Source organism: Theropithecus gelada, chromosome 1, assembly GCF_003255815.1.
Source record: "Theropithecus gelada isolate Dixy chromosome 1, Tgel_1.0, whole genome shotgun sequence".
NCBI classification, from domain to species: Eukaryota; Metazoa; Chordata; class Mammalia; order Primates; family Cercopithecidae; genus Theropithecus; species Theropithecus gelada.
This window is the reverse complement of record NC_037668.1, coordinates 27,977,900-28,001,584: the sequence shown is the minus strand read 5'-3', so window position 1 is coordinate 28,001,584 and position 23,685 is coordinate 27,977,900. Positions and strand designations below refer to the sequence as shown.

General features: G+C 48.8%; 2 protein-coding genes across 3 annotated transcripts in view; one reads left to right on the top strand and one right to left on the bottom strand.

Annotated features, from left to right (window-relative positions):
• The first annotated feature begins 872 nt into the window (after positions 1–872).
• Positions 873–3,886, top strand: SPATA46 (spermatogenesis associated 46). Its single transcript, XM_025365781.1, has 3 exons — positions 873–1,039; positions 2,339–2,452; positions 3,135–3,886. Exons 1-3 carry the CDS (start codon positions 937–939, stop codon positions 3,671–3,673), a joined length of 756 nt encoding a protein of 251 aa, XP_025221566.1. The 5' UTR covers positions 873–936; the 3' UTR covers positions 3,674–3,886.
• Positions 3,887–7,260: 3,374 nt separating this feature from the next.
• The window catches only part of NOS1AP (nitric oxide synthase 1 adaptor protein), a 314,730-nt gene continuing 298,305 nt past the window's right edge, over positions 7,261–23,685 (bottom strand). For both annotated transcript variants that reach the window (XM_025388290.1, XM_025388282.1), the window contains exons 7-10: positions 22,337–22,503; positions 20,536–20,712; positions 12,183–12,348; positions 7,261–10,675 (exon numbers count right to left, since the gene is read on the bottom strand). In XM_025388290.1, coding sequence (XP_025244075.1) covers positions 10,260–10,675; positions 12,183–12,348; positions 20,536–20,712; positions 22,337–22,503 — 926 coding nt within the window. In that variant the 3' untranslated portion in view covers positions 7,261–10,259. The remainder of the gene's footprint in view (positions 10,676–12,182; positions 12,349–20,535; positions 20,713–22,336; positions 22,504–23,685) is intronic.

Genomic DNA, 23,685 nt, shown 5'->3' with positions numbered 1-23,685 from the left:
GAAAAAATTAAGTATACACACATACACATGGGGCAGGGGGCAGGAGGAAGGGGACTGATACAGCAAATCGGGTAAAATGTTAATAGGAAAATCTGGATACAGGGCATATGGGTGTTCTTTGTATTGATTTTATTTTTGCAACTTTTGAGACGGAGTCTCGCTCTGTCACCCAGGCTGCAGTGCAATGGCACGATCTCAGCTCACTGAAGCCTCTGTCTCCCGGGTTCAAGCGATTCTCCTGCCTCAGCCTCCCAAGTAGCTGGGATTACAGGTGCCCACCATCACGCCCGGCTAAATTTTATATTTTGAGTAGACGGGGTTTCACCATGTTTGTCTGGCTGGTCTTGAACTCCTGACCTCAAATGATCCACCCGCCTTGGCCTCCCAAAGTGTTGGCATTATAGGCCTGAGCCACTGCACCCAGCCTTTTCTGCAACTTTTATAAATTTGAATTTCCAAAGAAAATGTGAAAAATATATAAACCTCAAAAAACAAACTAAAACAAAACAATAAAAATATTTGCTGACAGAGATTAGGCTGATAAAGGAGAAGAAAAGGAAGGAGATTATTCAGACAGGACAGAGGTTTCCAGGGCTGGAGGGCTGGGGGTAGACAGTGTCAACACAGAAAAGTGACGATAATAAAGATAAAAGGGGACAAACAGCATCACTATAGTATCTCTACTATTTTCTTCTCTCTGGGTCTTCTCAATCAGGGCCTGCCGCTGGGCACTGGCAAGTCAAAAACAATCTTTACACATTTTAATCTTGCTTGCAGTTAGACTCCATTCACCTTCCAAAGGGTAACCTAGTTGGGTAGTGGAATCATGTGCCTTGTGACATCAACTGCGCTCAGAATGTTTATCCTCTGGACAAGCCAGCCAGCCAGCCTCTCCAGAGCAGGCGTGTGATCTCTGTACACCGCAGTGGTCAGAATATGGAGAACTTCTCACTCCTCAGCATCTCTGGACCTCCAATCTCTTCCTCCGCCCTGAGTGCTTTTCCCGACATTATGTTCTCTCGTGCCACCAGCCTGCCAGGTAAACTCTGGTGCCACTAGGGCCACAAAGATGTGGTTTTTTTGAAGCTTTTAATTGAGTACCCTACCAGAGCATGTTACAGGACCATGTAACGTGGTTTAGTGAGAAAGTCAAATTACGTACGGGGAGAAAATAATTTTTCAAAAAATTTGTGGTAAGTAGTTATTGCTGTGTATTGATTTTTGTTAAGGGAAGAAAGGGGTAAACTTTTTTTTTTTTTTTTTTTTTTTTGAGACAGTGTTTCCCTCCTGTCACCCAGGCTGGAGTGCAATGATGCAATCTTGGCCACTGCAACCTCCGCCTCCTGGGTTCAAGCGATTCTTCTGCCTCAGCCTCCATTTATCACCAAGTTTTTCCCCCCTAGAGTGTGCATGAAATCTCAAGGTGGTCGTATGTCTACACAGAGTAGAAACTAGTTTTACCTCTGTTTTGACAAGCTTGTAGAGGATTTGGAGTTAGCAAACCATCAGAGAAGCCTAAGCAGCAGGGTAAACTGATGAGCACATCCTGAAATAAAGTTGGACACCCTGATGACTCCCTGTTCAAAAATACGGTCCTTAGACTTGCAACATCTGCGTCGTCTGGAAGCTTTTAGAAATGCAGAATCTCAGGTTCCCACCCCAGACCCATTGAATCAGTGCCTGCATTATTAACAAGATCCCCAGGGCATCCCTATGCACAGTAAAATGGAGAAGTACTGCTGAGTGGAGTAGGCCTCCTAAGCATTCATTTGCCTATATCCATGACATTTATAAATTTGTCCCCCAAACTGAACACAGCTTTTTTCTGGGATTTGAGGCAGGTCGGCTTTTTGTCCAAGTGTTAGCAGCTACTCCAGGGTGTGCCGTGCAGTGATGGTCCACGGGAACCCTGACTGTGGGTGTGAGATATTTCAACTGGACAATCCTCAAAGCGGGCATGGAACATTGCTCTGCAGCCTGTGACTCTGGGTCCCAGGATGCCCAGGAGACTGGCAATGCAGAGTGAAGTCATCTGTGTGATGAGATGCAAGAGGGTCAGGTGAGGGGCAGGCCAGGCACAGAGGTGTCATCTGGGCCACATCATAAATCCCACTTTGCAGAGGATGTTTCTGAGGCCTGAAAGAAATGGCCCCATTCAGAATTCCCCAGGATGTCATCCAGAATAGCTCTGCCTGGCTGAGTTCGAGAGGTCACTGTTCTGTTTCAGCTTTGAGATGCCTTGAAGTACAGAGGTTGAGCCTCTAGGTATGCCTGGGGGAGTCCCAGGAAGTGGAATCCCAACCTTGCTCAGCTCACCAGTGTTTCTTCTGTGACCCAGACATTGCAAAGACAGCGGTACCCATTGAGGCATCCAGCCCAGCTCAGGCCCTGCCACCCCAGTACCAAAGCATCACTGTCCGGCAAGGGATACAAAACACAGTGCTCTCACCAGGTGAGGCCTTCTCTGACTCTGGGTGCGAATGTATGAGAAGCTAAGGATGAATAGGGGCTGCTTCCCTAAGGGAGCAGAGGTGTCTGGAAGCTGGACCCCCATGCATGGCCTTGTCACCTGCAGCCTCCTATCTGGCCCTTTTTCCTTTGGTAGATACCCACAGGCCTGGGGCTCTCGCCATGCCTCCCCTCTGCTGTCTCTGAAGCTGGTGCAAGAGCTTCTGGCTGAGTGGGCTGTGGAGGGTAGTGAGGCTACCCCTCAAGATGGGTAGTGAGGCTGCAAAAAGGGTCACAGCCACGGGTGGCGAAAAGAAGGACTATGGGAGGCCGCCGGTCTGGCTGTCCGCTGGGTCACCTGTCTGTGTCTATCCTTAGAAGAGTCAGTGGACATGGTGTCTCCAGGAAGGGAAGGACTTGACAAATACCAAGGCTTACTAACTAAAAGCAGCCTCTCCCATCCCAAGATCCAGTGGCCCTTTGTACCCCTAGAAAAAGAATGCAGTGAGAAGGAATGCCCTCGGCTGCTCTTCCCACCATCTTGCGTCTGCTCTCAGGACTGCAATCGTGGTGGGGTGGAGGTAACCGAGGACATGCCTGATGTCTGCCTTCTTGCCTTGCTGCTCTGGCATCCTTGGTTCCACTGCTCCCTGCCAGAGGCTCTGACCTGGTCCTTTCCTTTGCAGACTGCAGCTTGGGGGACACCCAGCACGGAGAGAAGCTGAGGCGGAACTGCACTATCTACCGGCCCTGGTTCTCCCCCTACAGCTACTTTGTGTGTGCAGACAAAGAGAGCCACCCGGAAGCTTACGACTTCCCAGAGGTGCAACAGGATGAGGGCAAGTGGGACAACTGCCTTTCCGAGGATATGGCTGAGAGCATCTGTTCGTCCTCTTCCTCCGCAGAGAACACTTGTCCTCGAGAAGCCACCAAGAAATCCAGGCGTGGCCTGGACTCCATCACATCTCAGGACATCCTAATGGCTTCCAGGTGGCACCCAGCACAGCAGAATGGCTACAAGTGCGCGGCCTGCTGCCGCATGTACCCCACCCTGGACTTCCTTAAGAGCCACATCAAGAGAGGCTTCAGGGAGGGCTTCAGCTGCAAGGTGTACTACCGGAAGCTCAAAGCCCTCTGGAGTAAGGAGCAGAAGGCCTGGCTCGGAGACAGGCTCTCCTCGGGCAGCTGCCAGGCCTTCAATAGTCCTGCTGAACACCTTAGGTAAATTGGCGGTAAAGCCTACTTATGTCTCTAGAGAGATGCCAATAAAGTTAGTCACAGCCTTCTGTCCAGTCTGAGGTCACCCCGTATAGCCTGCTGTCCTTCCCAGAACCCGGTTCCCATCCCCTTTGGCTAATGGTTGCCTAGCAACACCAGGCACACACCCTCCTCCCCTTTCTCTCTTTTAAAAATAAAGACAATACCTGAAGTTTGGGAATATCCTCTAAGGCAGAGGTTCTCAAAGTAAGGTGCCCAGCCGGCAGTACCAGCATCCCCTGGGAACCCTCAGGCCCTCCTCAGACCTGCTGAATCAGAAACCATGGGGCTGGGGCTGGTGGTCTGTATTCTAACCAGCCCTCCAGGTGACTCTGATGCAGTTCAGCTATGAGAAGCACTGCTCTAGGATCCTGGCCTCTGCTTGGTCCCTGTGTGTTCAGTCCTTGCCCCACCCTGGGAATAAGGAGCTGGATGCCCTTTCCTATTTGCATGGGGAAGAATCTCTGCAGTTTTAAAGGCTTCTTTGATGGTAGATCTTCTGAGGAGGGGAATGTGGAGGACAATATGCCTCTGAGTATAAGCCAGGTCAGAGGCAGATGAGACTGAGCTCACCCAGGGCTGAGCTCACATGTGCCACCATCATTCACTTAGAACACCCATCTTGTGCTGGCGCAGAATAGAATCAGTTTTGACCCAGGAGACATCTTTTCATGGCTGCTTTGAGCCAGGTGAAAATGGGCAAGTAAACATGGGAACCTATTGCTTCCTGTTACCAAGTAATGTGCCCAGCGGGCAGCCCTGACTCTTCCTCCATTTCTGAGTGAACCTCCCGGTCCATCTGACCCAGAAAGACGGATAAGCATCAGGGATGCAGCAAGGACATCTATCTTGACTGTAACATGATTCTTAAAAAGCACCAAATGCTTGCTGGTCATCCTTTCAGGCCTCATTTACCTCTTGCTTCACCTCCCTGATGACTCAGTGGCCCCTCCACTGCAGTGGGCACTGCCTTGCAGGGACCTCGGCACAAACCCTCCCCTGGTCTTTGCCTCCCCCAGGGCTTGGCCAGCAGGTGGCCTGGAGGGTCCTGCCTCACCTCCCAATGGCTTTTCCTCCAGAGTCTTACCTATGGCTTAGCAGAGCTGCTCTGCTTATCAGTGTGCTGCGAAAATCTCATTTGTGGTTCTCTCATTCCCCACAGAGTGGGAGGGAGGCTGGGCTCAATCCCTATCACATCATATGCTGTGAGACCACTCCCGCCCTGTGCCCTCGAGCCATGCTTCTCACCCCATTCTATCCCCAACCCCACCCAGCCCGCATCCCAGAGTCCACTTGGCTGCCAGGCTCCAACGGGGCTGGGAGCCAGGACAAGGTCACAACCTGTCCAGTCCAGTGTGTGGGGGTCTCCAGGCAGCCCTGACATCACTCCCAGGACCCTGTGCCCTGAAAGGGCAGATGAGTGGCTCTGGGCAATCTTTTTAGTCCTCACTCTGAACTAGTGTTGTCTCCTGTCCTTTGCCAACCCCATGCTCCCTTCTCTATGGCATCTGTACAACAGGTATAGAACACATCACGAGAAGGAAAACAAGCAGGCCAGAGACTGAGCCCAGGTGCCATGGCACGTGCCCATCCTGCCTGCCAGGTGCTTGTGGTTAGTGTCTTCTCCCTAAAGACAAGGCGTTTTCCACATCCCACATTTAATGTTGTATCAATGTAACCCCAGGAATTTTCTCAGTACAGAGCTAAGTTTTAGCAGAGCAGGAAAAAGCACCCAGCACTGTACTGAGCAGCACAGGTGCAGGTAGAAGGAAGCTCCCTTATCCTGGGTCACTGCCAGGCATTCTCTACCAGGTGCTTTTAAAATGCAATCTCATTTACTCTCCAGAGTAGCTTTTTGTGGTTTATACTATCCCCATTTTCGAGATGAGAATACAAAGCTCAGTTCAGTTCACTTAGCCAGAAAAGAACAGAGGGCATGTGAACCCAGTTGATCTAACCTTTCCAACTTTCTCTCTAGCCTGGGCCTGACGAAGCATCAGGCTTAACACGTCCTCTGCCTGCAAAATGGCTAAAAGTTCCAGCCAAAGTGACCTGGCTTCTCTAAAGTCTCTTCTGTGAGATCCACAGCTCCTAATTCCTCAAACTCTCCCTCCTTTACCAACCTCCTCTGCCCTTTCATTTGTACTCCTTGCAGGGAAGCCTGCATTCCCATGAGTCAGGACTTCCGTGCTGAGCTGTGTTGCAGTGATACCATGATCCCCCCTGAGGTAGGTATGAGGAGGAGCCTGTTTTGTCCCCAATATGAACATTTCTAGAATAGGCCTATTCAGACTTCTACCAACTACATATTTCAGGCATTTAGTCATGAAGTCAGTGAAATAGTTTAACCTTTTTTTTTTTCCTTGAGACAGGGTCTCGCTCTATCACCCAGGCTGGAGTGTGCAGTGGCGTGATCTCGGTTTATTGCAACCTCCGCCTCCCAGGCTGAAGCCATCCTCCCACCTCAGCCTCCCAAGTAGCTTGGACCACAGCCACTCACCACCATGCCTGGCCAATTTTTATGCTTTTTTTGTAGAAACGGTCTTTCCCCATGTTGCCCAGGTTGGTTCAAACTCTTGAGCACAAGCGATACACCTGCCTCGGCCTCCCAAAGTGCTGGGATCACAGGCATGAGCTGTATAATCTTGATTATAAAATTATACAGTTATATTGGCAAATATCTATGATGTAGTAATTTTTCAAACACTCAGAACTTGATGCTGGCCAGGCGTGGTGGCTCATGCCTGCAATCCCAGCACTTTGGGAGGCCAATGCGGGAGAATCGCTTGAGCTCAAGAGTTTGAGACCAGCCTGGACAACATGGTGAAACCCTGTCTCTACAAAAAATACAAAAATTAGCTGGGTGTGGTGGCGCACACCTGTAGTCCCAGCTACTTGGGAGACTGAAGTGGGAGGATTGCAGAGCCCAGGGAGGTCAGGGCTGCAGTGAGCCATGATCATGCACTTCAGCCTGGGCGACAGTGAGACCCTGCCTTAAAAAAAAACCCAAAAAACAAAAAGCCCCAAAACTCAAAATCAAAAAACAAACTGGTTGCTACTACCCACATATTCTAATGATATTTGGAGTTTGAAAAAACCTGGGATTGGCAGAGTCAGCAAAAATGGGTGTAGATGAGAGTTTCCCAAACTCAGGACTACTAACATTTGGGGCTGGATGATTCTTTGTTGTGGGGGGCTGTCCTGTGCATTGTAGGATATTGATCAGTATCCCTGGCTTCACTCACTACATGCCAGTAGCTTTGTGACAACGAAAAACATTTCTAGACATTGTCAGATGTCCCCTGGTGAGGCAAAATCATCCCTAGTTAAGAACCACTGATACCTCTGATCCCGCAGGGCTGATCTATATAAAGTGCAAATGAAGCCACCATCTTCCTCTCCTCCTACAGGGAACTTGTGAATCCTTCCTCAATCCCATACCTTTGGGAACCATGTCACAGAGCTGATGCCACTTGGCTTGGGAAGTGGGGTGGAAGTGAGGGGGAGAGAAGGAGCAGGTGGAATAGAAGCAGCAAGAAAATACAATGGAAAAGCTTTTAGAAATAAGAAAGATTTATTTAGCAAAAGACACTAGACTAGTGACAACATCCAGGGAGTAAGTGCACTTACATTAACAGAATCTTTTCCCAGAGAGTTGATCCAACAGAGTTAATGACACACAGCTTTAGGAAGTAGAGGGCTAGCAGGTAGAGGGTTAGGAGGAAGCAGTCAAGCAAAGAGTAAATAAAAGGAATACAACTCCTAAACAAGATCCATTGAGAGAAATGAGGCTAGGGAGAGGTTTTACAGAGAGAGCATTGATATAAGCAGGAATATAAGGAATATAATTTTTAATCCCAATATACAGTCCATCCAGTGTGGAGAAATTCTTTCCTGGCTCCATAACTGTGGGAGACTCCTGTGCACGAGAGCCTGCTGGCACCTGGGGCAGGCTGGGGCAGGCACCAATAAGGTCCGCACCCCTGGTGTCCATTTGTCCTCCATATAGGGCAGAGTAGAAGAATGAAAAAGAGGAAGGCAGAGTTGAGTTAGCAGAGCAAGAAGCAAGGAGGGAGGACAGGGTGACATCGTTGGGAAATCAGGTCTGCAATGTTCCCTTTCCTGCCCAGTTGGCCCTGATGGAGGGTTGATAGCTGGTGATCCTTCAAGGCTCCTAGATCTGTCCTTTGTCTCCCATCTCCACACACCAAGTGTGCACTGGTTTGGGTCCCACTAGGGAGGATGCCAATATACAAACTAGTCCTTCAGGGAGGGCCTGAACTGGGGAAAGGGTGGGGCCCAGGCAGGAAGAAACCACCATGGAACACCCCAAGGGCAAGAGTCTTGGATGGGTCCCAAAGTCAGCAACACAGATAACTAGTTTCCCCAATTCTTTAATCTCTCCATTTCCTTTTGTCTATCCAATCTTAAGTTTTTACAGACCATTTAGAAATGGCCTTCCTCACTCGCTCCCTGGCCACATCCCACACAAGCCCTCTCCATCCACATTCCACACACCTAATCCACTGGCCTCTGGCTTTATCCTCAGCTCCTGCTTACGTCCAGAAAACAGACTTTTCACTCCTCTGAACATTCAAAATCTTAATAATCGAAGCGGTCTTGGACTCAAGGAACCCTGGGTTAGATTTAACAAGCTCAGTCACACTGGATTCCTGACAGCTGCTCATTTAGTTTCATGGATTTCACTTTTCTAGTTCTTCCTTCTCTGTGTACCTGTACCTATTTCCAATGGCAAATTAGATCAAAACAAAACAAACAGAACCATGCCTCTCCAACTAAATGCATGTTAGAAAACACAAATCTGTTGCTGATTCAAACACCCTGGAGATTCCCACTCTTTTCTGTCTGGTCACAATCCTACATATAGGTACATACCTTCCCTCACACATGTATATATAAACACATGTGTACACACACACACAAAACACACACACACCCCACCCCATCCTATTTCCACTGACACCCTGATGCACCAAGGAAGGCTAACATAAAACTGAATTTATTTCCTTTAATTTGGACTTTCTGGGCTAAACCAACTGTGGCCATTAGAAGAGGACTGCACTTTTATTTATATACATTCTAAAGCAAAGCTAGGATCGATGAACTCCATTTTGGGACAATCATATCCTTGCCGATTGACCCTCCAAAAATACTGCAGTTTGCATCTGTAGCTTGTTGTCTAGGATAAAGACTTAATTCCCCAAACATATGACTCTAGCAGGTCTCAGCAATCTCTTCAGGCATTTGAAAATCTGTTAACAGCCACTTATGGTCTTACAGGAGCAAAGGAGCTTTCCCTCATTGCCCCAGTCAGCCCATTAAGGAGTGGTGATCCCTAGGCAAAGCCTAGATCATAAAAGATAAGACAATTGCACATGGCACTTTTTACAGGTGTGCTCAAGGCACGCACCCAGAGAGATGGGCCAAGGGTGGCAATGGCTGCAGTCCCTGACCCAAGTGGCAGTGATTCAGAAAAGTGGACAAAAACAGTCTCACAGTCTCAGCTATCAGCCTGCATTCACTTTTTTTTTCTTTCTCTTTTTTCTTTTCTTTTTTTTTTTTTGCAGTAAAAACTGACCACCACTACCCAGTGGAGGGGACAGGTTGAGAGGTAAGGCTGGGGACTCTGGTCCTCTGGGGCTTTCAGAGAGGTAAAGTGCTGCAAAAGCTTTAGCTGGACAGGACACAGGGGAGGCGAGGGGCACTTCCCAGCTTCCATTTAGACGGGCTGGGCTACAAGCAGGAGGTGGGCAGGGCAGGGCTTTCAAAACAAGAATCAGATCTAAGTGACCTGGAGCAGCAAACAAGCTGTCCTCCCCCTGGGCTCTCACACCAAGGGCCTGAACCATGTTAAAGCTTCAAGGCTCCTTTTGAAGCAACATTCAATGTCCGGCTGGAGAAAACGTTTGGATTCAGTTCCTCTAAAAGGTTATCCACTGTGACACATTCCAATTCCATGCTCACACTACAAGGACTAGCCTGGTTTTTGTAGCCCAGATCACTCAATCTCCACAATCTCAGCAAGGGCCTGGAGAAGGAATTCCTCTCATAAAGGTAGGGGGAGGGTTAGGCAACTCATAGCATCCTGATATCCGAAACAAAGTACCTGAGAAGGTACGGATGGCTTCCCTTCATGGTCGGGACCATGGAGATGGGGAGAGTGAGGGGGTACGGGGGCATCACGGACAAAGCGTGGGAGCCTGACGATGCAGCAGGTAGGGGCAGGTCCTCCAGCAGCCTGGCAGTCCTGGAGAGAGACCCTTTCCTGAAGCCATGGGCTCTGGAAGGCCCTACCTCCATCACCCTCTAGTCACAAGTAGGAGAGGAGCTGATTCACCTCTGGGAATCCGATTTCTTCCCCACTTTACCCTCCAAAGCAGAATCTCAATCCTTTCCTGAAACCTCACACTCTCCCGGGCCCTGGCTGGCATTTTCCTCGGCAGCGCGCATTCACTGGGCATCCCCTACCCGGGCAGCAGCCAGACACGGCCCCTCCAGCCACGCCGCCGCCTCCATCTCCTCGCCCTCGGCACCTACACGGCGATCTCATCATCCAGGCCGTCGCCCAGCTCCTGCCTCTGCAGGACATTCAGCAGGCGCGGCAGCTCCTCCTGGGACCACGAGTCGCGCTCCTCGCTCTCGTCCGTGTTGGACTCGTACTCCGAGGCGATGCCTGACTCTCGGAACTTGATGAGCTCCAGACCGCCCAGGAGTGCCTCGCCCTGTGCTGGGGGCGGGGTGTCCTCGGGCGGGAGAAAGCGAAAGCACTCCAGCTTCACCAAGCAGTCGCGCCTACCTAAGGGGCTGCCCGCAGGGTGGGCAAAGTCAGCCAAGCCCGCGCCCAGCGGCGGCGAATGCAGGTCCTCCGGCTTAGGGGTCGTGGGGTCACAGAGCACGGGCAGGGCTCCAGAGCGGAAGGTGATCTCCAGCAAGCTGTCCTGGGAGCCCACTGCAGGGGAGACAAGAGGTAGCAGAGGGGCAGCGTTAGGCAAGGTTGCTGATTTGGGATTCCCGCCTTCTGATTTGGGATGCCTGCCTTCTGCCCGCCGGTGCCCTGCAAAAGCCCTTCCCAGACCAGCTTAGCAGCACCTTCCCGAGCTTTGGATCTCTTAACTCTTCACCCCTTCCTGGCGCCCCCACATAGCTCCAGACACACCTCGCTGAAGGGGAGGAGCTTTGGGAGGTGGTAAAGGCGGGGACATGAGAACCATATGATGGTTCTGGAAGCCACTAAAGGCTCTGAATAGTGTTAGTGGTAGGAAAAAGGTACCAATTGAGAGAACCATGTTAGAAGCCTGTGGTAACCTTTAGTACAATCATATAAATAAGCATTAATTAGGATAGAGCAGAGTTTCAATGAATAATCTGGAAAATCCAGAGAGGCTTCCAGAGTGGTGAAGGTTTCCAATCCATACCTCTGGGTTACTTTAAAAATACAGGCTCCCAGACCAGCCCCAGACCCAATGATGTAGGATCTCTGTAGGTTGGACCCAGTAAGATGTATTTTTAAAAGAGCTCACGGGATAGTTTGGGGGAACCACTGGTATAGTTGGAACAAAGTTTTGCAATCAGATCTAGGTTTGAATCTTGACTCTGCTCCTTGCTAGGCCTGTAACCTTGAGCTAATTACTTAACCTCCCTGAATCTGTTACCTCATCTGTAAAATGGCATCCCATTTTTCTGCAGCCGAACTACAGGGATTAAATGATCTCACATGCAAAAAATTCTATCAGTTTCTGGCACAATGTGTGGTCAATGGGTATTTGCTGGTCCACAGCCCACACACACTCTGAGCATGCATACAACCCACAGAAAGGCTCAAGAGGAAGGCGTGAAAATGTGTTGCAATCTACAGCTGTCCAGTCCAGTCTGGGGGTGCTGAGCGTAGAGAAAGCCTCTCAAGTAGGGGCTAGGCAACCTCTGCCATTGTCCAGCAAAGCTGTGCAGCCAGTGATTCCACTGCCTTATCCACTGAACAGATATACTGCTCCCAGCTTTTTCTATGTGACAGAGTTTTGAAATACATAGTGCAGAATAGTAAACTAAGAAACAATTTGCTGTCTCCCACAGAGCTCACAGAGACCATGACACCCAATAGGTGCCGAGTATACTGTATGGTGGTTGCAAAAGCTCTCTGAGAAAGAAATGGGCTGCCCTAGGACATAGAGTACCTGAGCCCCTATCAAATAGAGACTGAATGAGCACATAGCAGTGGCTCCGGGGACACTCAAAGTCCAGCCCTGGGCCTGGATTAGAAGGCACCTGAGATCTCCTTTGGGCATGCGATTCTGTAATTCATTAAGTATACTAATGGGGAAACAAAGCTGCCTATGTTTTCTGCTGGAATATAGGGGCAGGTCAGGGGTCCAAGAAAGCACCACCAAAAACTTGAGGAAAGTAACACTCTTTCCAGAGCCTTCACAGAGGAAGCGGGGCTGGGGAGGGCACTGGCTTACTGGCGTTCTGTCCTGACAGCTTCAGCTCCAGCTCTTGCACCTGCTTGACCAGCAGGGAGATGTGCTGGAGCATGTCCTTGTTCTGCAGCAAAAGCTGGTGCACGCGAGCCTGGGCCTCCAGCCGCGCCGCAGCCTCAGCAGCCAACTGGTCCTTCAGCAAGTGTACCTGCAGAAAAGAGGCAGCAGCAGAGAAGACAGGACAGAGAGAAGAGAGGGACATGAATGCACATGAGAGTCGCTGGCAGACAGCCGGGACCAGAGATGCCCTCCACATTCAGTTCAAGGAGAAGCCCTTCACGGGCAGAATGGGCATCTGGGCTTATCATTCCAGAGGAGGAGCCGAAAGGAGTGGGTTCACTGACCCTGTGAAGCTGTGTGTCCCAAGGGAGGGCCATGATGTATCACTAAGGTACCACTCTGGGCCCCATACCAAGGGCAAGAAGCAGGAAAGAGCCATCGACCCCCAGCCCCCACCACATACACACATACACACACACACACATGCACAGTGCTCTATCCCTGCTTAGAGAACTCCTTCAGCACCTAGTATGGCATATGCCACGTTGGAGGTGGAAGGGGGCACACTCTTTTCTCATCCCGTCTTCTAAAAAACAAAACCAAAACTGATCTATTGACCCACTGGCTAAGACCAGTGTCACAACGAAGCCCATATAATCTTTCTCCCTCCCCCACTCACCCAAAAGTAGTGAGAAATAGGAAGCACTACACATGGCTTTTTAAATTAGTGATGCAGCTGTCATCTAGCCACTCTGTAGGTGGCAGCTTCTTTCCCTGTCTTCCCTTTTTATTTGCCATGGCAGACATCTAGGACCATGATTCATACCACATACCACCAGGACCACCTGGTAGGGGTTAAACATTTGCTGACTGACTCATGAGAGGGCCTCCTCCAACCAGCCCAGAAGGGCTGAGGTGAACAGTTTGTGGCACCCTCATCAATTTCCAACGTTCTCATGGCAGAGCAGCCAGCAGCGATGCATTCAGCATGCTTGAGGCCCAGTGGTGTCAACATCTCTGTTCTTGGTGAGCAATCCTTATGTGGAGATGAAACTCAGTGGGAGGAGACAGGGGCAACCAGACCAGGACCCTGGTTTGAAGAAACTGAGTTAGAAGGCCAATACTAGTGTTCACACATATGTGATTCTTGTGCAAAGAAGTGAATAAAGGGTTCTCCAGGGAGGGTTTCAGAAAGCCCCCGAAGAAAGGGAACTAATGAATTTTTATGGCCTGAATCAATGTAGCTTATGGGGAAAAGGGTGTTCTTGTACCAAAACCATGGTGTGGGTAAAGACAGAGCCAGGTGACTGGGGGCAGGAGAGGTGTGACGAGGATGCAGGAAGATGGATGGGGAGTCAAAAGCATTAGCTGATTCTCTTGCTCAGAAAACAAATGCTCAAATTTCTGAAGAGGAGTTTGCTCTGAAGAGATTCACATTTTTTTTAGGGAGTAAAGGGCAGTACTAACCTCACAGTTGGCCACCCCTGGCCAAGTGACCTGCTAGCCCAGGGCATGTCCCTCCCAGCAACCAGCACTCAGAGAATTACACTTGTGGATACAGTGGCTGCCTCCCTCTTGCCCAGATTGGAGGCCCTGACCTTGCCATTGACCCTGTTTCTAATTGAGTGGAGCTATAGGGGCATAATGCCTAAGGAATTTAAAGTAAATCTGTCCTCCATAAAGCTGCTAAGGACAGAAGATATTTTGGTCTAGAAGTCAGACTCATTTTTTTGTCTCATATTAATTGAGAAAAGATCTGGGGAGGGGTGAGAACAGGTGTGATACAGTGAAATACATGTTTGGTCTTCATTCCTGTTTCCTGACATATAGCTCCCCAAACCTTGAGATATCCAGAGTGGTAAGAAAGTTTTTTGTATGCTTATTAGATGATTAGTGGTTGGGGAACCCCTGGAAGCTTCAGGATGGGGGCTGGTCACAGGAAAGACCAAGGTATGATTAGAGGGTTGGGACTTTTCAGTCCCACGCCCTAACCTCCAGGAGGGGAGGGGCTAAAAGTTAAACTAATCATCAGTGGCCAGTGATGTAATCAATCATGCCTACATAATAAAGCCTCCATTAAAAACTCAAAAGGACTGGATTGGGGGAGCTGCCAGGTTGAACATTTGGAGGTTCCTGGAGGGTGGTGCACCTGGGGAGGGCATGGGAGCTCTAGCTGCCCTTCTATGCATGTCTTCCATCTGGTGTTCATTGGTATCCCTTATAATATCCTTTAAAGTAAACCAGTAAATGTAGGTGTTTCCCTGAGTTCTGTGAGTTGCTCTAGCAAATCAGTTGAGTCCAAGAAGAGGGTAGAGGGAACACCAATTTATAGCCAATTGGTCAGAGGTGTAGGTGACAAACTATTACTTGTAATTGGTGTCTGAAATGGGGGAAAGTCTTGCAGGATTGAGCCCTCAAACTGTAGGATCTGATGCTGTTTCCAGGTCGATAGTATCAGAATCAAACTGAGTTTGATTCTGAACTGCTTGCTTGCTTGGTGTGTGGGAAAAAGTCCCATACATTTGGTCATAGAAGTATGTTGTGACAGTATAGCAGGAAGAAACTGAGTTTGTTTCTTCCTATATCCACTCAACAGGGAAAGAAATGTCAATAATATTTTAATCTGGATGTCAGACGATGGGTGGCTATTAAGGTTTTCTCCTCCTTGGAAAGGGAGGCATGGAGAAATTTCAGCTTGGGATCCCTCAAATCTATTTGGTTCTAAGGAACAAGACAACTGCTGTGGGAAGCCCACAGATAAGCCTCAGAGAAGGGTAAGCTTAATCTTGCACTTACGAGTACCGTTACTTATCCCAACAAAGAATGTCATCGAAAGGAACCTACTGAGCAAATAAAATTACTAAATTATTCATCTTCCATTTTCTTTGGAACCAAACCAAACAGAGAGAAATGTGGAACAAAGTTTTTTGGTGATTATAAACAAAGAAAGTAGAGAATCCTGCATATCTCTAACTGGCACTTATTGAGGGCTCTCTGCACACATACTGCAGTGTCAGTTTCTTTTCTTTCTTTCCTTCTTTTTTTTTTTTTTTTGAGACTCACTCTGTCACACAGGCTGGAGTGCAGTGGTGCGATCTCAGCTCACTGCAACCTCTGCCTCCTGGGTTCAAGCAATTCTCCTGCCTCATCCTCCCAAATAGCTGGAATTACCAGTGCCTGCCACCACACCTGGCTAATTTTTGTATTTTTAGTAGAGACAGGGTTTCCCCATGTTGGCTGGGCTGGTCTTGAACTCCTGACCTCAAGTGATCCACCTGCCTTGGCCTCCCAAAGTGCTGGGATTACAGGTGTGAGCCACTGCACCCAGCCCAGAGTCAGTTTCCTGCTTCCCAATCTGAACATCCCAACAGGACAGGCCATTCAAATGCACCAGACCAGGAGCTGGAGTGCTTGTCTGTTGGGTACTCCCTAGGCAACTGTAGATAACTCACTCCTCTCCAGACCTCAGTTTCTCCATCTGTCAACCAATAGGACTGACTTGAGGATCAGACAGTTGATAATTCCACATCCAGGTTGACATCGTGGTCAGTACTAGAGGGAATTTGTTAATGGCTCAGTTCCCCACTGTGAAGTCAGAGAATTAGAATTGAGGGTGAAGGAAGAGTCCCCTCTTACAGAAGCCAGGAAAAAACTTGAAATCTTGTTTTGCAGGTACCCAAGTACCAATGGTGGAGTACCAGCAATACCTAAAAGAAGACCCTTGAATTAATTGCTTCCCATCGCAGATCCACTGGCACTAAGTGCCATGAGAAAATGCTCCTTGTACCAGATTAAATGGGCATTTTACCTCTGTAAAACCAGTTATACTATTTCAGGTATTTTCAAGCCCTGCGACTATGTGAGCACTCGCTGCTGCCACTGCCTGAGCCAGCACTAATGAGCCCTCTGCTTCTGCAGCTGTCAAAAGTGGTACTGGGCATAAGGCTCAAACCCCATGCTGTGGCAGGCTGTGCTGCAGGAGAGCCCAAATCAGGCCACACTGAGACAAAATGGCCTGGACTTCTTTTAACTTTGAGGCGTACTGTTTTATAACTATGTAGGCTTGAACTTGAAGCACTGAAATGAGGCAGCGTTATGTGAAGCCTTGGTTTGGGCAGTCTGCTACAGCCCTCTGTGCTTTGTTTCCCCATTCATACAACAGGGGCAGAGACCACCACCTCCTCCCCACCAGATGGGATGTTTTTTGGATTTAGCACGCTTTTCTTTCAAAGAATTAAACCCCTTTCATAAAAGTAGACCATATTTCTTTCTGGAAAGGTACAAATTAGTGTCTCCTTTGCAGAAGTGTGTTGTCTTTGGCAATGAATGTTGTACTTACATACTAAGTTAGTGATGTGGCACAGAGTGATGTGACACTAAGGCCATGCCTGGAGTGCCAGGGCTCAGATGTCCAGCTCTGCACTCTGGCCTCATCATGACACACAAAAGTTCAGCCCTGCACCCTCCAGCTCTACACTGCTTCCCCAGACTCTGAAACCCACCCTCAACCCACCCAGCCACACCAGACCATTGGCCCCCTCACTCTCCAGCTTACTTGCCTGGACTCCAGCTCCTCCATCAGAAGTGAGGGCAGGGCCAGGCTGAAGTTAGGGAGTAGCAAGCACATGGAAATGGCAGTGGAGAGAACCACAGCAATTTGCCCCCCCCACACACTGGACACAGAAGCAGAGGCAGGTGCCGCTGTCTCAGCATGCACATGGCAGGGACTTGGGCAGTGCACACCAGGGTTCTGGGGACTGGGAGAAGCCACAGGGACAGATGCTAAATAGAGGGCCTCGGGTGGGGATGCGGAGTTTTGTTAGCACTGTTCCTCTAACCACAGCATACATGATTGCGAAGCATAAATAACCAATTCCTTGTTCCTGAACAAGCGGAAGTGGCAGCAGGTAGAGGAGAAATCTTTAAATAGCAATACTGAACTGTACTAACACTTTCCTCATGAACAAGGCTGGGAATTGGCAAACTGTGAACAGACCTGGCCTACTTAACTCTTGCCGATCAGCCACAGTGCCCAGATCAGTTCTGAGACTATGTCGGCCCAGCCCACGGCCATGCAGGTGCCAGCTACATCCCAGCTTCGATTTGAGGCTTAGCTATACTCTCATTCACACCCTTGAACTTCTGGTCCACCTAAAAGCAGGAAGCTAGTGCAGCCAGGCAAGCCTCATGCTGGGTTGGAAGAGTGGTCAGAGGGACTTGGGTATTCACTATTTACACACTGAGGTCTAACCTGGAAATACTTAAGAGTCAGCTGAATACCACCTTTGCCCATATACCTTTAAGGTCAGGGCGGGCCCCTTCGAGACCAGCTCAGAACTAATTTAGGGTGAGGCTGGGAGAGGTCTTGCGGTCTTAAACCAAATCAGGACACTGTGAAGGAGACCTAAGCCTGGTCCCCATGGCAACAGCAGAACTAGACTGGCCTGTGGAAAGAAATGGGAGGTGGGGGTGGGGGAACATAAATAGTGCAACAAGTGACCTCAAGGGTACATTTGTCTGCAAGAAACTGTCTTTATCCTGAGATTTTTACCCAGGAACAACACAGGAGGATTTGGATGCTCTCCGAGAAAACTATTCCCACCTGAAAGGCTGAGGTCACAGTTTTACTCATTGGAATTCTGGGGACTGCTGGTAGTTTAATAAAGACAGACAGAAGCCTTGCAGTTTGGTGGCAACAGAGTTTGACAGAACAAGTAAGAGCTGACCTCGTGCTGGAAACTGAAATCAGCCCCACCGGTGCAGAGAAACCAAGTTTGCTATACTTGGTCTATTTCAAACGTGTGAAAGACACCAAGACACCTATTAGTCCAGCTACATCTTACATAATTGCTTTTACCCAAGGATATAGACACTAATAAAAAGCCCTTGGATTAAACACTACAAAGAAAGTGGAAGAAAGAGCAGTGTGAAGAGAAACCTCTAACTGAAGGTCAGTTTAGGACCAAATCCGTCTGCAGGACAGGGGAGCTGAAAGCCAGCTGAAAGGTACAATATCCCTGCTGTGCTCCTGGACAGCAAAAGCAAGATGCGAACAGAAAGAAGGTAGTCAGAGACAGATAGGCATGGCAGACAGAGGTACAGGAGTATGTTCAAGAACCTATCAGATGACCCCAAGGTCCTGTCCTATCTGACGATTTTGGTAGCCTAAGACTCTCCCTAAAGTCATCTCACCACTGTGGGACACAGACGCACTACAGTGGCCTTTTGATCACCACACTGCTTGTACAGAGAGTCAAGCAGGGCAACTATATTCAACAGATTCCAAGTGAGTGAGAGGCTAAGGGTGCTCAGCCTGCGGACATGTCTAGAACTGAGAGAGGCTCAGGAAGCAAATCCCTAATACCACACTGTTTCCTTCCCCTAGATTCAGTGTCTTCTAGGAGAGACGCAATTAAAACAGGGCCAGGGCAGGATTTCCCATGGAGACTGACACTTGATTCTATACCAGAAAACCACTCTTAGGGTTTCATCCTGACTGTGATAGACCTGTGATAAGCTACATGTCTTGTTGCTTTGTAGACTGAATGCTTCCTTCCACCACCACAACACTCGCGTGTGGATTACACATTTGCAAATAGTTTCTCTCTAGTACTCGGCAGTGACTTCAAATTCAAATGTCTCCTTGATAAAATCATATCATGAATATGTATCAAGCCCACTGCTACATAAATAATAATTACTTGGTAATTGATACGCTACAAAATAAAAGTATTATGATCTGTATTCAATGGGAAACTTGTGGAAATGAAATGAGTCTGAGAATGGAGCCGTGCTGGAGTGCTTAGTCTTTGTGCTCCTGTCAGCCATCACGCTAGGGAGAGGATTCTCAGACTGCCATGCCATCAATAATGATAGGAGATGGATTCTTTTATTTGACAAAGAGAAATGATTTTTTTCTCCAAATGTAAGAAGCCATTAATGACATTCCCCCTCTCTGTTGCTGTTTTGAACACCTGCAAATCCTCCTAGCATCACAAGATATCCTTCTGTTTCATGGTAAGACTTTTTAAAAAGACTCCAATAACTTGAGAGCTGTGTCCCATTGACTCTACTCTCCTGAAACCTGGATGTAAAAGTCATCCATGAGTCTCGCACCTCAGGCCCAGGTCAGGAGACCGTGTTACAAGTAGGTCTTCTTCAAACCCTGAGTCATAGCAGATCCTGTCATGGCCAGGTCGCCGCGTGCCTCCTCAAGGTGGAAAGGTGGAAAGGATATCTCTGTCTGAATGATTCAGTCCACTCAAGAGCCAGGACAAGAGTAAGCAGAAGACATAACAGAGAGCAATAAGTGCTCCCCGGAGAAGTCTGCTCCCCGCCATTCTAGAATACAGAAAACCTAAGTGGTCAACAGTCTGGTCAAGCAAATTTAGAATGTTGATGCAGGCTGCCTTTCCAGATCCTTTACCAATTCTCTCAAGCCCCAACTGCCCCCTCTCCTAAGATCTTCATGTACTCATCAGGCCCTGACCCTGGCTCTCGCCTCAGGATTCAGCCTTGGGTATGAATGAATGTCTTCGCCATTCCCTGAGTGCCCGTGGTAGAGAGGAAGCTCAGACTCCTAAGTCCCAAGGAAGATGTGGACTACAGCGCCCTCTATAGAAAGTAAACAGGAGGAATCCCTGCTGAAAGCAGCATGGGAAATCAGCTTGCCCTCCCCTACAATGTAGCAGCAGCCCAACAAGTTTTTTGGGGCACAAACACCACCTTGATTCTGAGATCTAAGTCAATTCTTTTCATTACAGCTCAAATAATATACCTAAATTCCTGTAAGTTAAATCCTACAATAATGAATTCCAATCAAATACTGCCTGGAATAAGTAGATCATAATGGAGACTGGGAAACTTATTATAGACATGGAGACTGGGATGCTAGGGGTAGTAGTCTTTTTACAACGGTGTTTGACACAAATTCATACTTTCAGCTGTTTTAAGAGTGGTGTCATAAAGCCACAACTGTTCTGACTCCAAAGGCATCACTTTCCCGCCCCAAACGTCAGGAAAATAAGGCAGGAAAGGAAGGGTGGAATTGTGTGCATCTTTTCCCTTGGTCAGTTCAAGTCATTAACAACATTCAGCCAAGCCAGCCAAGCCCAGCTCAGAGCAGGGGATACATGGGAAACCAAAATGTGCCTCTCCATTTCAACTGCATCCCCCATCTATCCCGCTCCCGCTCCCCAACAAGCAATGATTCAATAGCATGAGCAATTCCTTATGACTCCCTAGATTTTAAACCTGTCCTGAGCCCCTCGCTAGGGAAGGTGCATCAAGCCCATGAGAGTGGAGCCTGCGAAGTAGGGAGGAGGCTGAGGAGAACCTGGGCCACAGCCACTTGCGTCTGCTGCTGCTGCTGCTGGAGGAGCTGCTGGAGGAGTTGCATCTGGTGGTGAGTGGACAGCGGTGTCTCTGTGCCCAGGCCTGGAGGCTTCGAGGAAGAAGAAGGGAGCAGCATCCTGGGTGAGGCTGTCAGCATGGGCTCCTGGGGGTGCGAAACCTGGAGCGGAAGAAGAAGACAGGACATGACAAGTGGCAGGAGCCGTCTTGAGGGGCCTCCCTCTCTTTGGCATGCCCTTGGGAGGAGTAAATTGGTGCATTTACAACCCATAAGCTGACAGCACTGCACCTTCAATGAAAATGGGAGTAGAGGCCCAGGAAGGAAATGGTGTAGCTGCCTGGGCTGATACCACACAGTCAAAAAATCGTATGGGGACACCTCGGTAACTGACCCTGCATGATGGGAGACTGATGGCTGATACTGCTCCATCTCTTGCCCACCACTTTCAATGACACCCTGTCACTGAGTTCCTTGAGGTTCTAGACTTAGAAGAATCTATTTTAGAAAAACATAGCTTCCGTCCACCCTACCATGATAACAGGAAGGAGACAGCTTCAATCCTGTACTCCGCTGTGTCCTTAGGGCTCCCTCCTCCAGGGTCTGAGATGTTCCTTCTCCCTTGTTGGGAGAAGTTTGGAGTTGGGTCCTGGAAGAAGGGGCAGGTGAGGGGGCTACCTCCTGCCCTCCACTGCCTCTGGTGAGAACCATCAACAAAGAAGTTTGGATCCTAAAATACATAATGATCTGGAGAGATCCTGTTAGAGGAAAGAAGTTCCTGTGGCCTTCCCTCCTTTCCTTCTGTCTCCCTCTCCTGTGGACATTTTTACCAAGATGGCTTCTACGATTCATAGAGTTCAATGGCAGGGAAAGGCATTTTGTTCCAGGCAGCTCTGCTGTGGGGACTTCTTCAGACACACACAAGGAAGGCCCCCAGTGACACAGGGCTATTTCCACTTGTAGAGGACAATCTGGTTCCAAAGGAAACCCCAGGCAGACAATTTAGAACCGAACTGCCCTCCAAACCTCCACGTGAGATAAGACATGAATGTTGAAGAAAGAGAGGTGCCATGATATAAACTGCCTGGGAATCTAAGGGTAGAGCTATTGCTCAGTAATTTTGCTTCTGGGTTTAAAATATTTTTAATTAGGTTTGGCTTCAGGTTGGAATTTGGTCTCAAGTTCTTAGTTTCTTAATTGGATCACATTAGGAAACCCCAGAAGCCACAGTCATCTCACCTATATGATGTTAGGTTGGAGCTGATGATGACTAAGGTGGTCTTTCAGTTGCTAACATTCAGTGGGCCAATTTCCAGACTCCATAGTGCTATCTACAGGAATTACCAAAGGTACACCACCACTACTACAGGCAGAGGGGGCCCAAACTGACTTTGCTCTATCAGCTAAGCCACAGGGGAGTCTGTGTGTGTGTGTGTGTGTGTGTGTGTGTGTGTGTGTGCCAGAGTGAGCCTTGCAAAATACTGTGCAAAGATGAGATGCTGTTAAGGGAAGAGGGTGCCAGGGAGTCGGAGATCAAATATTGGTGGGATTTGGGGAGGGCAATGTGTGTCAGGAATCAGCTCCACGGCATCCTGGCCTGCAGCAGCATCTAGTGTCCAGACCCTCTGGAAGTCAGACCCTCTGAAAGGCAGTGAAGCGTGCTCTGGCACCGCCACTGTGCCATGGAGTGCCTCACTCGGAAGATGAGCTGGCAGGGGCTAGGAAGAGACTGATGACCTGAGGGCACACGTGTGCAGATCACACAGATGAGCCATATCCTGCCTACCTTGGAGCCTGTGTGGGACCCTCCTTCCTTCCCTACGGCATCTAGATCAGTCACTCCTCGGCTGAATTCCAGGACGTCATTCCCTGGGAGTGGGACCTCCACCGCGTCGATGTCAGTCTCCTCCGCAGTGGCCGTGGAGGCCCTCTCGGCTCCAGTGAGCTGGCGGCCTGCAGGGACAACACGGGAGGGAGGGGAGAGAATGAAAACACCAAGAACAAAGTCCTCCTTTCCTAACACTTGAGCTTTCAGGCATGTCGAGCCTAGGGATGCCACTGGCTTTCACACATCTTTTCACTCAAGTACCTTAAAGTGCATTTCTAGCCCAGTAAGATGTTCTCATCTTAGGATCTGTTCAAAGTCCAGAAACAAGCCTGGATGTAAAAGTTTTGCCAAGTACACAGGCCTATATTGACAGGGTACACTGGAAGAAAGGGATGCTGGTCATCTCCATGTCATTGCAGCTCAGGAATGGAAGCAGCCAAGGGAAAGAGCCCTGGTCTGGGGGTCCAGAAATGAGGAGGTTGGGCTTCTAATGAACTGCTGGACAAGAAGCAAATCACTTCACTCTCTGGGCCCTGTTTCTTCAACGACAGAATTAGAGGCTCAGTTAGATGGACAGGTAGGGTTCCATGACTGAGGAATAAGGCAGGGAGATGTGAGGCTGCATTTTAACACATTATCAATCTCCCAGCCCTCAGACCCTGATCCTCTCACCAAGAGCAGAAGCCAGGAAGAGGCCTGCAGGAAGTGGCACAGGGAGGAGGAGAGAGATGGGGTGGCTGCTTTTCCACGCTTCCTTATCCAATTTTTCCACTTCCCACATTTCTTCCTTTCCACTGAAGACAATGGCCATGCCTTTATTTAATATTTAAACACAGGCACAGCATACTGCTTCATACCAGTGTATGAAAGGCCTGCTATTTCTTATTTATCTTCCTTCCTTGATCCTATTTCTGGGATTCTATAAAAACATCTGGCAACTCCTGGGCATTTCATAGGAAATATTTTCATTTTCTATATTTGCAATTAGGTTAATTACTGCTGTCTTTAAATAAGATTTTTCATGAGTTTTCAGAGATCACGCACCAATTATAAAATGGAACAGGTGGCTGTAAAGCAGGAGATACAGAGCTGATGCCCCAGTGCTGAAGCTAGCCCAGGTAAGCGGGCCTCGGTCATTTGAGTGCCTGCCTTGTAGAACAAATTGTTCTAACAAGTTTTCCTATGCAAACCTACACGAGTCATCTAGGGAAACAAGCCTGGCATGTAGAAAGTAAACAGTGGGCTTGGTTTTCTTCCTGGCTACTCCAGGAGCTGAGGAGACAGTCCTATGGAGGGCTGCAAAGGTG

Excerpts from the sequence above, each read along its gene's own strand:
- SPATA46 (XM_025365781.1), top strand. The coding sequence starts at position 937 with ATGGAGAACTTCTCACTCCTCAGCATCTCTGGACCTCCAATCTCTTCC. Across the intron at positions 1,040-2,338 it reads TCGTGCCACCAGCCTGCCAG|ACATTGCAAAGACAGCGGTA; the intron begins GTAAACTCTGGT and ends TCTGTGACCCAG. Across the intron at positions 2,453-3,134 it reads AAACACAGTGCTCTCACCAG|ACTGCAGCTTGGGGGACACC; the intron begins GTGAGGCCTTCT and ends TTTCCTTTGCAG.